Below are 13754 nucleotides of genomic sequence, written 5' to 3' on the forward strand. Positions count from 1 at the left end.
ACAGTTTCGGGCATCAGAGTCTTCTCTCTGTCCCTGCTTGAGGGCAGCAGTCCATCATCATTCACAGGCATAGGTCCCACTCTTTCCCATTCGTCACACGTTGGAGTGGATGCAAGCACACATGGTTTGGGGCCTTGTCCTTTGTAATGGTAAGTATAATAATGCTAATCTAGTGTTATGTATATTGCGCTGAGAACCCTCGCCATCCTAACTTGCCCCACTGTGAAACCCGGGCCACGGCTGCACATCGCTGGGCCCTTTAGAAGTAGGAAAAGGAAATTTTCGAAACTTCCGCTCTCGACCTCAAAGAAGAGGCAACAGATGGCCGAGACAACAGTTCATGGGCCCCCCTATGCAATTTTTCCAACTGTACATGCAACCATTCCCCGGCTGGATGAATCCTTACAACCAAGGATCACACCAAATGCATAACATGATGGGCATGCCACTACAAGGAATGAATAATCAAAATCAGGATTCTTCTTTTTTATTGAGAGGCCAGAACCAAAGAGGAAGGAGAAGAAATATAACTTGGCAAGACCAACAACCACATGTTCAAACTCGGAGCATGACAACAGCCAAACCAGGAACGAGCAAAACGAGTCACTAATAGTGAACCTAAGCACGATAACCCTGTCTAGAGAACAAGAAAAAGTCTTGAATAAAGGACTCGGCTATGTACCGACCCCCACTCTAGATCTCTTCAAGCTGAAGTGCGAACTATCAGAATTTTGCAGAACCCTGAAACTCAAAGCACACTTCTCCGGGTCAACCCCACTAACCCAAGGAGGAGACACCAACCTACGCAAGAAGTCATCCTTTACTCCACCAAGTAGTGTAGTGCCTATCGAAATTCAAGCCTTTGAGCAGGCCATCTTTACTGGAATTGACAAAATTCAACAAAACACCAAAAAACCTTTTCAGAATCTGACAAGACAAGAACGCCAAGCCCTGAATGAGCTCCGGTCTAATGTAGAAATTGTAATTAAACCCGCAGATAAGGGTGGTGGCATAGTTATTTTGGGAAAAGAAGGATACAGAAACCAATGCCTGAAACTACTGGCAGATGAAACATTTTACACCAAAATTGATTCAGATCCAACATCTAGACTGAAAACAACAATTGCAATTATGGTGTATGAAGCTGAGACACATTCATGGATCAGCAAAAAAGAGGCGGAATTTTTACTAACACCAGACCCCAAAATTCCTTTTTTCTATTCCCTGCCCAAAACACACAAGAACAGAATCCCCCCTCCAGGGCGCCCGATAGTATCGGGTATAGGCTCTATTTTGGAGCCACTATCCAAATTCGCTGATCAATTTCTTCAGCCTTTGGTGCAAAAGACTCCAGCCTACCTAAAGGACACAAGGGATTTGTTAAACCAATTGAAAACATAGAGACAAAAACCTTCAGAAAACCAACTGCGAAGAACAGCTTGTTATCTTACAAGAGTTACCACTCCCAACCTTTAAGAGATAACTTGCCATATAGCCAGTTTTTACGTCTCAAAAGGAACTGTAGCCAGACGGCCGATTACCAAGAACAATCGAAAGAACTCAGCGAGAGACTACTAAAGAGAGAATACAAACCATCAATTGTATCGAAATGTCGCAAGAGGGCTATGAACCAACCGAGAGAAAACCTCTTATCCAGCTATGAAAAGGCACCAACTGAAGATCTGATGACCTGCGTAACAACCTTCTGTCCAGTGACTTACCAAGTAAACAAACTAATTTAAAAAAACTGGCACATTCTCAATACAGGCAAAAAAGACTGGCCAAAACCGCGCTTTGCCAACAAACAAACGAAAAATCTTCGTGATTTTCTTGTCCACACCCGACCGAGACAACTGACCTTGGAAAAACCAATAAGAGATGCACATATGGCGCCAGTGACAGGACACTATCCTTGCGGGTCATGCTTGGCCTGCAAATCCACGACCAGTACAAAAGTGTTATATTTAACCCCGACACTAAAATGGATACAAAAACAACACAGCAATTGCAACTCATCGCATGTGATCTACATGGTTACCTGTCCCTGCGAAAAAAAGTACATCGGGATGACATGCAGGAAGGTGAAACTAAGGATAGGTGAACATAAGAGCAATATCCGACTTCAAAAAAACACAACGAAGCTCTGTTCACACTTTGTGGAACAAAAACACAGTATTGAGGAACTAAAATGGACCGTCATTGAGAGACTACCCGAGAGCACCCCCAATGTAGAGAAAGTGCTTTCCGAAAGAGAACAACGCTGGGTGGACCGACTCAAGACTAATAAACATGGACTGAACGATGATATTTCATGGCACCATTTTGTTCGCTGAACCGCACTGCTCGTAATATAGCAATATAATAATAACCTGGTAAAACTAAATGATAATATACCATCAACGTAAAATATCTACCAGTTTCACAAAACAGTGTTTAATACATCTCGACACTATTACGAGCTATACGTATCATGGTAAGTCCTCTTTCTATAACGACTTCACGTTACCTTCAAAACCAAGCCGGAAACGTGATTCCGGCGTCCAGAGGGCAGCGCCAGCACAGACGCGGAACCAGTTTCCCACGCGGGTGAGAGCTGAACTCTACGGTATTTCTCTGCATACACGGGTAACTTTTTAAGTAACCTTTTCTAAAGCTGAACATTTTTTGGTACCCTCACAGCCTGGGACTATTTGTCCAATCCCTCTGAGGGAGTGTAATTCACACGAGCTCTAGGTAAGACCTCACACAAGGTACCTTCATTTTTCTACTCCCTGGGTTCCATTATTCAAAGCTTGTCATACACACTGTTTTGTTTTCCCAGGTTAACAACTATTCACCCTAAATAAAGGTATGAAAAAATGTCATCTTCCTAATATCACGCAGACCCCTTTTGAGACGACGCTCCATTTCGCATATAATGTAAAGGTTTTTCAGACTAGCAATCTAATGTTCCCGAATTGAATTGTGACCGCTCTCTCACTAATCCTTTCTGTCTAATTCGCCAAGAGTGTCTCTATAGATAGTTTTCACTAAATATACTGACTAGCAGTAAAATGTGTAAATTGAATACACGCAAAGCATAGAAATGAAGCATGCTCAGACCACTAAAAATAAACGCCAGGTACTGACCCTTTTCTCGTCCTTAGGTGGTGAATGCTGAACCTGAGTGGTAAGACTATCAAAAATGTTTTGAGTCACCCGATCACTTCACAAATAGTGAAAGTATTTTATATTCTATTTTTTTGTTTTGTATGTATTTTTTGTCCTGACGAAGGCTCCATAGACCTACGGGCCCAGTGAGCTGAAACATGTCGACGTACCTCATTAAAGTGATATGCTGAGGACCCCTAACTCAGTCCCTATGGCATACCCATCCAATTTTTTACTATAGTTATCCAACGACATTAATAAAGTCTAATTTGTTGATTGGAGACTATTTTTAACTTCTACCTTACCAGTGGGTTAAAAAACTTTTTTTCTCTGGATACTGCCACGATACACCAGAGATTGCCTCGGGCGAGGCTGGCAAAAGCACGAGTTGTCTAACCCAATGACTACTGCCATAACGCTTGTGTGGGGCGGAGAACAAGATAAACCGCTATTTCGATAAACACGGCGTTTATGAGGGTTTTACAATATATATCTCCTGGCAAAGTGGTTACAAGTGTCCTATCCTCTTTGATTAACCCTTTAGAAGTAGAGCTGCTGTATTTGCTCCCCAGCAAAATCGATCAAAAAGATGAGCAAGGGTTTTGTTCCCTTGCAAAGTTGATCCGAATATCCGAGTCAAGCGCAAAGGAAGACATATGTGCTTATAGTAAAGACAGTTATCTGCTGTAAGGTGCTAAAACTAGCCCTATCTTAATGCACTTAACAAGAATGCCAAAACAATGGATTAATTTACAAACAATGAATGTTAAAAACGTTAAGGCAATGCATGCCCGCGATTCAGTTCCGCTCTTATTTCATCTTTTACTTAATCTTGCATTCTCAAGTGTTTTAGCTATTTTATCATGTTGCGTTTCTGCATTTTGTTCTGTGCATCTTATTACTCTTGCATAGTGCATGCTTTGATCCATGGCAGGTGTTTATGATGGGCTCTGATTGAGAGCTCTGACGCTGAGGTTGAAGTCAAAGCAAAGTGTCTATCAGTGGGTATGCCCTCTCCGCAGAGCACACAGAACAATGGTCATGTATTCCAGTGGCAACTGAAATTCTGTGGAAATGTGTGTGCAAGGGATACACAGAAGTCAAAATATTTACAAGGCAAAAACAAAAAGAAATAAATTGCTTAAATGTGAGCGAGTCATGTGTATGTTTGAAACTGGTGAAGTGAGGGAGATGCTAGGAAGGGCATTTGAAGAAAAGTGAAAAGAGGGTGCTAAAGAGGAATGAGAGGCAATTGAAAGTGTGAAGATGGATGAGATATGTGGAGAAAAAGGGCATACATATCTAGCATTAACCGCACCTAACTAAAGCCCAAAACTCCTTCCACAGGACTCACAATTTCAGAATTGAAACATTTCTAATGTTAATTATTAAAACAAATCATTGTTATTAATTATTTATCTTTAACAGCCGACAACCATTGACAAAGCCAGTACTACTGACAGGTTTTAGGTGTATGCCAGATGTTGTGTTATATATCTTGATGCAATTAAATCTCAGAGAGAAACCAAAATAAAGGTGGGGTGCCACACTATGCGAATAACAGGAATTAATGTTACATGTACCCTCTTAGATAGATCACACTTTTTTCATCCCACTTAAAGACCTGTCTGCACATATTACTATATGACTGATTGCAGCCAGCCACTATGGGTACTTCCTGAAGCCTGGTTAGAGCATTTTCACCTGAAGTTGATGCTGCATAAAGTGCAAGAAACTGTGCAAGCACACACTTTAAAGGGTTGAAGTTGCAGCACTGTACAAAGTGCACATTACAGTAACTGTTGAACATATCAGTGCAGTAAGATATGGGGCAGTTCTGAATGTGTTACATTTTTCAAGACCATAAGTTCCCACTGCTTTATAAGCTTTGCTTTATCACTAAATACATTTTGCTTTAAAATGCACCATTTGCCAATCTTTTTACAATGTTTTCTTGGGAGGAGGACCCGTCCTGGACACCACATATGCCCATTAAGATTGCCCAAGTCGCTCGCTACATAAAAGTTATTTCCAACTTTTACGCCCTACCACTTTCAAATATCATAAGCTGCCACTGGTTATTACTCAACTTTCAGAGTTCAAACTTTTACATCCCTCTCAATCCGGTTTTTTTATCACGTCATGGTACGAAAACTGCCTTGAGAGACCTAAAAGAATCTATCAAGACAACCTTAGATCTTGGTCGGAATGACACCTTGATGTTATTAGATCTTTCGGCAGCTTTCGTTACCGGATCCCATGATATCTTACTCCAACGCTTGGCAGCAATTGGGGTGGGTGATTGGCAATGATGTGGTTCAGCTCCTTCTTTTAAATCTCAGAGAGCAGGCAGTTTGGAAGAAGCTCTATTTTTCATATCTAAAATATCATATTTACTAACTGCCACAGGGGTGAGCACTGAGTCCCACACTATTTAACATCTATATGTCCCTGTTTGCCTTTTTAGTGTAAATTTATGCCATTAAAATCATTTATTATGAAGATGATAGTCAGTTACTGCTCTCTTAGTTGGGCAATTCTGCCTCAGGTAAGGAGAACTTTTTCAGCCTGTATGAGGGTAGTTATAAGCAGGCTTAGATTCAATAATCTGTAATTAAATCGAGACAAAACAAAAATTCTGCCTTTTGGTCCCAATCCATTACCTGGATGCTGAGCGAGGGCCAGTCCAGCTCTTCCTTCTCCCACAGAGTTGGCTGGAAATTTAGGGGCGCTGTTTGATGGGCACCTTTCATTTCATTTAAGGACCAGATATCCTCGGTAGCAAAGATATGTTTTTTTGCTAATGAAAGCCTAAAAGGGTTTTGGACCTTTCTCCCTTGGGTTCACAGAAAATAGTTGTCCAAGTGATGGTTTTGTCTAGATTGGACTATGTAAATGTTTTGTATTTGGGTCTACCAGACTATTAAACTCAGTGCTTGCAAGTGGTGCGGAATACCATAGCCTGTCTTTTATTTAAGCTCTCTGCAGGCAGACCTCCAAGTCCTTGTACCTAAGACAGCTTTATTGGCTTCCGGTTGGAAAGAGAAATGTATTTAAGGCATTACGAGTCTTTCACAGAATAGGGCCATATTATCTCAACTCTTGGATATGGTAATACAGTCCTCCGAGGACCTTGCCCTCCGGGGATGCAAGGCTAATAATGGTCTCTTGTTTTAAAAGTATCAGACAAGGAGGTTCTTCCTTCTCTGTTCGTGCCGCCATGATTTGAAATCATCTTCCATTTCAGCTGAGAAATTACCTAATGGGGGTTCCTTTCACAAATTGTTAAGAACCAATCTGTTTAGCCTATAACTCTGTCCCTGGCCTTAGCCCCGAGACACTCTTTGAGTAGCTGTGCACTTTAGAAGTTTAGCCATTCTTTCACTCATTCTTTTATCAGTACCAGATGAACTTTCTTCTTATACATGGGGTCCCTGGCTCTAATGCACTTATTTGAAGAAGAGATGTGACATCTTTTTTTAATGACTACAGCTGCAGTTGAAGTTTTGGCTCTGGTTTTGAAGGGATTCTTGAAGGAGGTGATTTGAACTGAATGGAGTAGCCTTTTTCCATGATCTGTGAAACCCATTTGTCAGTAGGTATTGATTTCCACTCTGCCGTGTGATTTTAGCTGTTCCCTTTCAAGGGAGAGGTTTATAGTAGAACGAGTAGATGACTCATTGTTTGGAGCAGGAGCAGGATTTCTACATGCAGGATGGTCCCTGTTGTTCCTGCTGACCTTTATCACAGTTAGGTCATCATTGATTCTGGCCTGAAGTTGCTGACCTGTGAATACAAGGACCACTGAGGGGACTGAACCTCTGTCTCTGTTGGTATCTGTGATCCCGCACTTATATCGAGCGTGATAGTATCTCACTTTCTCCTCAAACTTCCTGCTTTGAAGGTCTCAGCCTCATTTTTCAGTCTCATCATCTGCATGAGATCCAAAGAGGACTGCATTGGAGAATGCCAAGTTCATGACTTTGAATTGTGCATCTGTGTTCAGAGGAGTTAGACAAAGCCAGGACACACGACAGAGGGAAATTGTATGGCCAAACTGTGATAGCTAGATACGTTGAATTAATGGCTGCACTTATTACCTGGTTAGAAACCAATTGTTCTTCTTGCATTATTTTCCAGACATATTGTTTCTGGACTCTTGGAAGATCATCTGCACAGGAAGCCCAAGATTCCCACTGTGCTCAATCACAATGTCTCTACAAAGCAGACTCGCTTGCAGTCATAAAGGATGTTGCTGCTGAGCAACATACTTCCTTAAATTCGCAACAATCCACTTACTTCCCCTGTCAGGGGCTCCTGAACTTTCTGGTGCAGAAACATGCATTTTCCTAACCGTTGAGACTATGACAGGGTAATGTTTTAGTTTCTACCTTTAGAACAATGGGTCCTGATCTGGTGGCCTGTACTTTAGAGGAAGTCTTGGGGTCCCCATGTTAGTGGTGGCAGGAGAGAGGAAATTTTCCTCAGCTAGCTTAGAAAACCCTAGTACCAAGGACAAAAGAGGCTTAGGAGTTGCTCTTGGTAGCAACGTCTCTATTTTTACTGATACAGTCGATTGTGGGACCAGCACCTGAATATTCAGTTTTGCTGCTCTTCTTATCAATACATTATGAAATGTTGTTATGTCGTCTGCTGGCAAAGAGTGTAAAGGAGATGTTGCAATAGAGTTTGACGAATAACATTTCAAGTAGGATAAGCGTGAGGAGATGGAGCAACTTGTGAAGAAGGATGTACTGGCATGTACTCATCTGTTCCAAAGCTGGCCTTGGCGGTAAGTCTAAAAGTGCAAGAGGCACTTAAATAGTGTCCTCTGCTGGGATCACGATCCTCTGTATCAAAGGTGGTGTCGGAGATAGTGGAGCCCGAAATGGAAAGAACTTGGAGATGCCAAAAGCAGAAGCCTCTCTCAAAGTCTACCTCCTTGATGGCGAGGTGCATCAACGTCAGTTCGGACAGTCTTGATGAAAATTGCTTCAACTCCAGTCCAATTGATGCTGGTCATTTCAACCCTCTATCTGTGGTGTCTCTTTAACTGCTAATTCTTCAATGCCATATGCCTCGACATTTTCAACAGGTTTGACTGAGAAGAGTTCTACATTGGTGATGTTGTCGTCGGGCAGATAAGCACAGAGTACTTGCCTGATGGAACCTGTTGTCATTTCGTCAGTTCTGCCACGAAACTTGCCTTCAATGGTGAGCTTGTTGGTGTCTAACCATGCGTTGATATCATATGGTGTTCTCGGGTGTCACAGGAGTGCAAAGTTGATGGTGTCTTTACATTTTTCTTTCTCTTGGATCGCCATCATTGGCAGCCCTTCTCAGGAGAGTGCACAGACTCAGAGTGAGTCCTCTCTCTTGATTGCCTTCACCTCTCCTCCTCTGCCCTGAGTTCCTCTAGTTTCTCCCTGAGATGAATCTCCTCTCGATCCGTCACAACTCTTTTAATTTTTTTTCTAACAAAATTCACATTCTTTTACAGGATGCATGGAATGGAGCGGGTGCACATGCGCACACACACACACATGCACCCACACACGCACACATACATATATATGGACCTCTGAATACTCCTGCCTCTTTGAAGTATCTTAGTACATACGTATTCTTTACGTAGCCATCTCTATGTAAAGCAAAAAAATCTCAGTTACCAGATAGAACAATGCATTCCTCTCTTTATTTAAACTCTTCTTTGCATATAACACTATTGCAGTGTTTAATTTTCCGACCCTCTTTTCACAACCGTTTTAAAGTGACTAATACAGCATTAAGCTTTAATCAAAGCTGAACATTTTTTCACATGCCCATTATTTCCTAAAGCAATATCACTATAAAAGCTGCCTTTTGTACGTTTCACTTAGGCAATTGCACTGCCTCCCTAATGTAAATCCTACTGTTCATACAATCACTACCGTGTCATTATTTATGTGCCATCCCTTCACTATAACCTGAGCATTATTTTACCTAAATTCATGTTGATATATGCTGGACAACAGATCACCAATTATTGTTCAGATTGTTTTCGATGAAAGGAATATCCCCAGGGCAATCTCTTTACATTTTTCTTGATTTGTGTTTTTGGGGAGGGAGTGTCTCTGGCAATCACACAATTTGCTAGAACCCCTGTATATGGGTTTTATCTCTTAAGGACTGTCTTTTATGATTATGATCATGTAGACATTAGTGTTATGGGAGTGACACCACAATCAATTTTCTATGCCTACATTCAGAACAAACTGTGAAAGCGGACTGTCTTTTTTCAGAAACCATGCTGAATGACATGTAGAGCTTACATCTGTGGAAAAAGCCTACATAATTCCTGCACTGCATACAACATCATTAAGCACTCCTACTCAAAACATCTGATCAAGGTCTGTGGCCATCAACACCATGTATTTGTTCCATATACGAAATGTGGCTGAGAAATGCGGAATGAGAAAGAAAGAAAATAAGTGAAAAGGGAGATTAACGATGAGGGTGTTGAAAGAGGCCCCGGTACACATTTCAGGTGATGTGCAATTCACACCACTACTCTGTCACACACTTGCCATTGTGTTTGCGATAAAGGTTTCCATACCTGAGACAAAGTCCTTATCGGTGAAGAAGAGCGCCGCCTGTCGGAAAGCCATTTCGGGAGTTGATGACATCACTCTCTGCAAGCGCCCATGGCTACCATCGAACTTGCTTGCCGGAGAAGGCAGGGCCTTGAGTGTCTCAGCAAGAGCCGCAAAGGCGTTGATCCTCCGCAGGACACAGATGAGGGCTGGACTGGACACCAGCTGGTCGATGCTCTGCTGCCATGGTTTATCCCCAACTTCGAAAGGGGTGATTTCCTTGGCCTGGCTTCGGCTAAGACTAGGGAGCCACTTCAGACCTAACAGCTCAAACCCTGAGTCACACTCTCCTTTCCCTGTAAAGACAATGTCAAAGCCTGTCAATGCAGAAAAAAGATTTGCACAAAGATGCTGCAATCTACATACATATTTCAACTTATGGCAAGCCACTCCACTGTGAGGGTGATATGGGGGGTGGCTACGTGCTTTAATGTGGGAATCCACATTAATTCATTTCAGGCGGAACAGAAAATGTCTGTTTTCAAGTTTTAAGCATATCATGGAGGAACAAGCTAATCAAATGCTGGGGAGCATGGTAGACATTATGCAGCAGTGCAAGTGTATGGGAGCATGCCTAGGTGTACGGTCACTGTTGACTTTCATCTACTTTAGTAAGCTTGAGACACTGTAAAGAGATGAACATTCAAAAAGGGCAGTTCAGAAAACAAATAGAACAGTCACAGCAGACCAACTGTGAACAGACTACAAATGCATACCAAAGGGAGCAAATTGTGAAGCAAACTGTAAGGGTCTAAAAAAGTAAATGTTGGTGCGTTCTAAAAATGTTGTCTCTTGAAATCTTTGTCCATTGATTTCACCCCAAATGTGTTTGATGGCAGGGATGTAACGCAGGACCCTTCAGCCCTGAGGTGTAGTGAGGCCTCCAACCATTTAGGGAGCCCATTTAGCCAAATATTAATTAATATTTATGAGATATGGGAGACTAGGGGTCCCCTCTTCATATTCTGGATGGGAGGCCCACCATTTTGCGTTACACCATTGCTTGATGGTTGTGGGTATTTTTTGTTTTCTCAACATAAAATTGCAAATTTGTTCTGGCATCCAGTTTGTCTCTTTAAGAACGGGTTACACACCAAGCCTCTGGTTAGAGTATAGATCTTATACTTCACGGACGTGAACTGTATTATTTTCCAATACAGAATAAAATGTTATTTAAAAAAAGCTTACAAGGTATTGAATGTAGTAGACATTTGGGAAGAAGCTCTCTGCTCAGGTCTAGGTCACTCAAAAGAGTAACAGTGTTCATCCTGTTTCAGGTATTATACAGGGTACAGCTGGCTGTGGCTGGTGTTATTTTGTTGTACATGAGTCTAACTGGGTCGGTGTGAAAGGTTCATCTGGGTGAATTTAAGGACTGTTCTGTGTTGGGCTGTAAGTGTGTGAGGTTTTCATTTTGGAGATTATGGTTCACTATTTTTGCTATCTATGAAATGAAGGAAAGAATGTGATAAATTGATAGCTTCTGCCACTATGTTGTTCTTATTTTGCCTTGATGCTGTGTAATGTCTTCATCAAGGACCGGAATCACAAAGGTACTTACGTGTAGTAAAGTTACGAGTGCAGAGTCTCTACAACTCGTGGGGGAGTCTCTGCACTGGTGGCGTGATCTCTGCACTCTGGCTCTGAATCTCCGCATGGTGCACTAGAGACAATGTGCTACAGAAACAGGGGCCAACTAAACCATGGAAGGGTTGAGGTCTTGGGGGTAAAAGTGGACCTGATATGTAGGGGCTTGGTTATTGTGGTAGTTTATCGCCCACCCCAGGATACCCCCCTATGTAACTAATTATTTCTGGAATTGATGAGTGATGTGAGTTCCAGATATATCGATCACTGGAGGGTAACTGTTCCTATAGATGATAGCTTGTCCATTCCAGATATAACCAGGGAGTAGGGGTGGGGGACTTTAAGTACCGTTGGGATACTGTCCCATAAGATCATATACTGGACCTGGTATGGTTCACTCAGTCGATGGCCAGGCTCGTAGCGATCGAACCCTGTGGCTGATCAGATCATTATCAGATCAGGCTTGCTATCTCCCTGCCATCTCAGTATACAGGTTGTCCACCAGTTTGGCGTACAATATGCAGCTGGTCTCAAATAGATAAGGATCATTTAGTGAAGGTCCCAAGGGCATCAAAGCACCCTCCCAATAGGTGAAAGGATGTAAAGCAAAAAAGTGTGCGGTTCATGAACTGGATGCAGAACACCCTGGATAGGGTAGCTCCAGTGCGTAGGGAAAAAGTAAGAGACAGGGCTATGCGTGCCCCCTGGTAGACCCCCTCACTTCAAGAGGGGAAGCACAGGCTTCGTCAGTGTGAAAGAAAATGGTATAAGCACTATGAATCAGATGCTTTGAGTAATTTTAAAGCTGAAAAGAGCGATTGTGGATTCTAAAGCAGTTTTCTATGACTCGAGGACCACTGAAGCTAGTGACCCACAAAAACTAAGCCAGACTAATGATAAGGCCCAGGAGCAAGTTCCAGGATATCTAGAATGATATAAGGAATACCCTGTGTCCTTGCTCGCTGATACTGGTGAATGTATCTACTTATCAGGGCTTGAAGTTATCTGAACTGCCATTACTGGGATTGGAGACACTGGCCTCCCTTGTCCACCAGAAGTGCTCAGAGCAGCCTTCCCAGTTATGGGGGGTGAATGTCTGTCCCTTCTGAAACACCTCTCTGGCATCTGGCATAGTTCCGAAAAGGTTTAAGAGGGCTATGGTTAGCCCTCTGTTGAAGATGGTGGGGGAAGACCGTAAAAACTTAAATAACTACTGCCCAGTGTCCATGCTGCCATTTCCGGGTAAAATTCTGGTAAGGCATGTAACTAAGATCTTCACAAAATTTGTAGAGGACCAGCAACAGACAATCAACCTTTTGGGCCCATCATAGTACTGAGCTGGTGATGCGCTCTGTACTGGACGAACTTTGGTTGGCGGCAGATAAGAATAGATCTTCTACGCTGATTTTCCTAGACCTTACGACAGCAGTTGATACAGTGGAACCATCAAATGCTCATGCACTGGTTAATGGATTGTGGGATTACAGGGTCTGCACTCCTGTGGATTTTGTTGTTCCTGAATTACCCTGTGCTTAATTTGTAAAATATTACGTGTCAGGGCTCTGACCAGGAGGCCACTGCAGCTTGCAGCTCCCATTGCCCTTGTCATCGCTGCCAAAACAACTATTAAACTTCTATCTGACATGTAAATGCGACAGTTCAGCTTATTCCAGGCCCCCAAAGCTAAAGGAATGGCTGGGAAGGCAGGTATTAGCAATTTTAATGTATAATGTATTCCTAAACAACCGTTGTTCTGCCCATCTCTAAATTAGATGAGCAGTGCCACCATGTGGTAGACTGTTCTATGTATGGTGTTCACAATTAGGTGCTGAGCACCGGAAACCAATTAAGTGCCGGTGCTGAGCACCGGCTCAAATTAAGCACTGGAATTACCGTTAACAGAGGGTTCAAAGGGGTGGCCATGTCTCCAGGGCAAGGACAAGGCGTTAACCTGCGGGTCCCTTAGGGATCTGCGTTAATTACCATTGTTGTTCAACATCTATATGCAGCTGTTGATTGCAGCCCTAGTACAGCTGTCAATTGTTCAAATATGCAGATGGCACTCAGCTGATCTTGCAGATTGAGTGTTCCCTGTAGAATATCTTGAGGTTCACTGTGAGCTGGGTGTCATGCAACTCTCTGAAGATTAATCCAGACAAGACTGAAGTGCTGGCAGTTACAACAAATGGGAACCCCAGGATGGATAGTTTTTGGCCCCTGAATTTAGGCTCCCCTTAGGGTACCGTACCAGCAGTAAAACGCCTTGGCATTAAGTTGGACAGTAGTCTGTCTCTGTAGTGGAGAAGTGTGGCTCAATGGTTAGGGCAGGCAGGCCTCGATGCAGAGCTCTGGCCAGGGACCAGGGTTTGATTCCTGCCCCGGCGG

At 42.8% G+C, this 13754-nt stretch overlaps 1 protein-coding gene across 1 annotated transcript in view; it reads right to left on the bottom strand.

The window, feature by feature from the left end:
• The window catches only part of DNAAF8 (dynein axonemal assembly factor 8), a 1006155-nt gene that overhangs the window by 339633 nt on the left and 652768 nt on the right, over window positions 1–13754 (bottom strand). Inside the window, exon 21 of the mRNA XM_086939618.1 lies at window positions 9746–10078. Coding sequence (XP_086795744.1) covers window positions 9746–10078 — 333 coding nt within the window. The remainder of the gene's footprint in view (window positions 1–9745; window positions 10079–13754) is intronic.

Source organism: Lissotriton vulgaris, chromosome 10 (assembly GCF_964263255.1).
Source record: "Lissotriton vulgaris chromosome 10, aLisVul1.2, whole genome shotgun sequence".
NCBI classification, from domain to species: Eukaryota; Metazoa; Chordata; class Amphibia; order Caudata; family Salamandridae; genus Lissotriton; species Lissotriton vulgaris.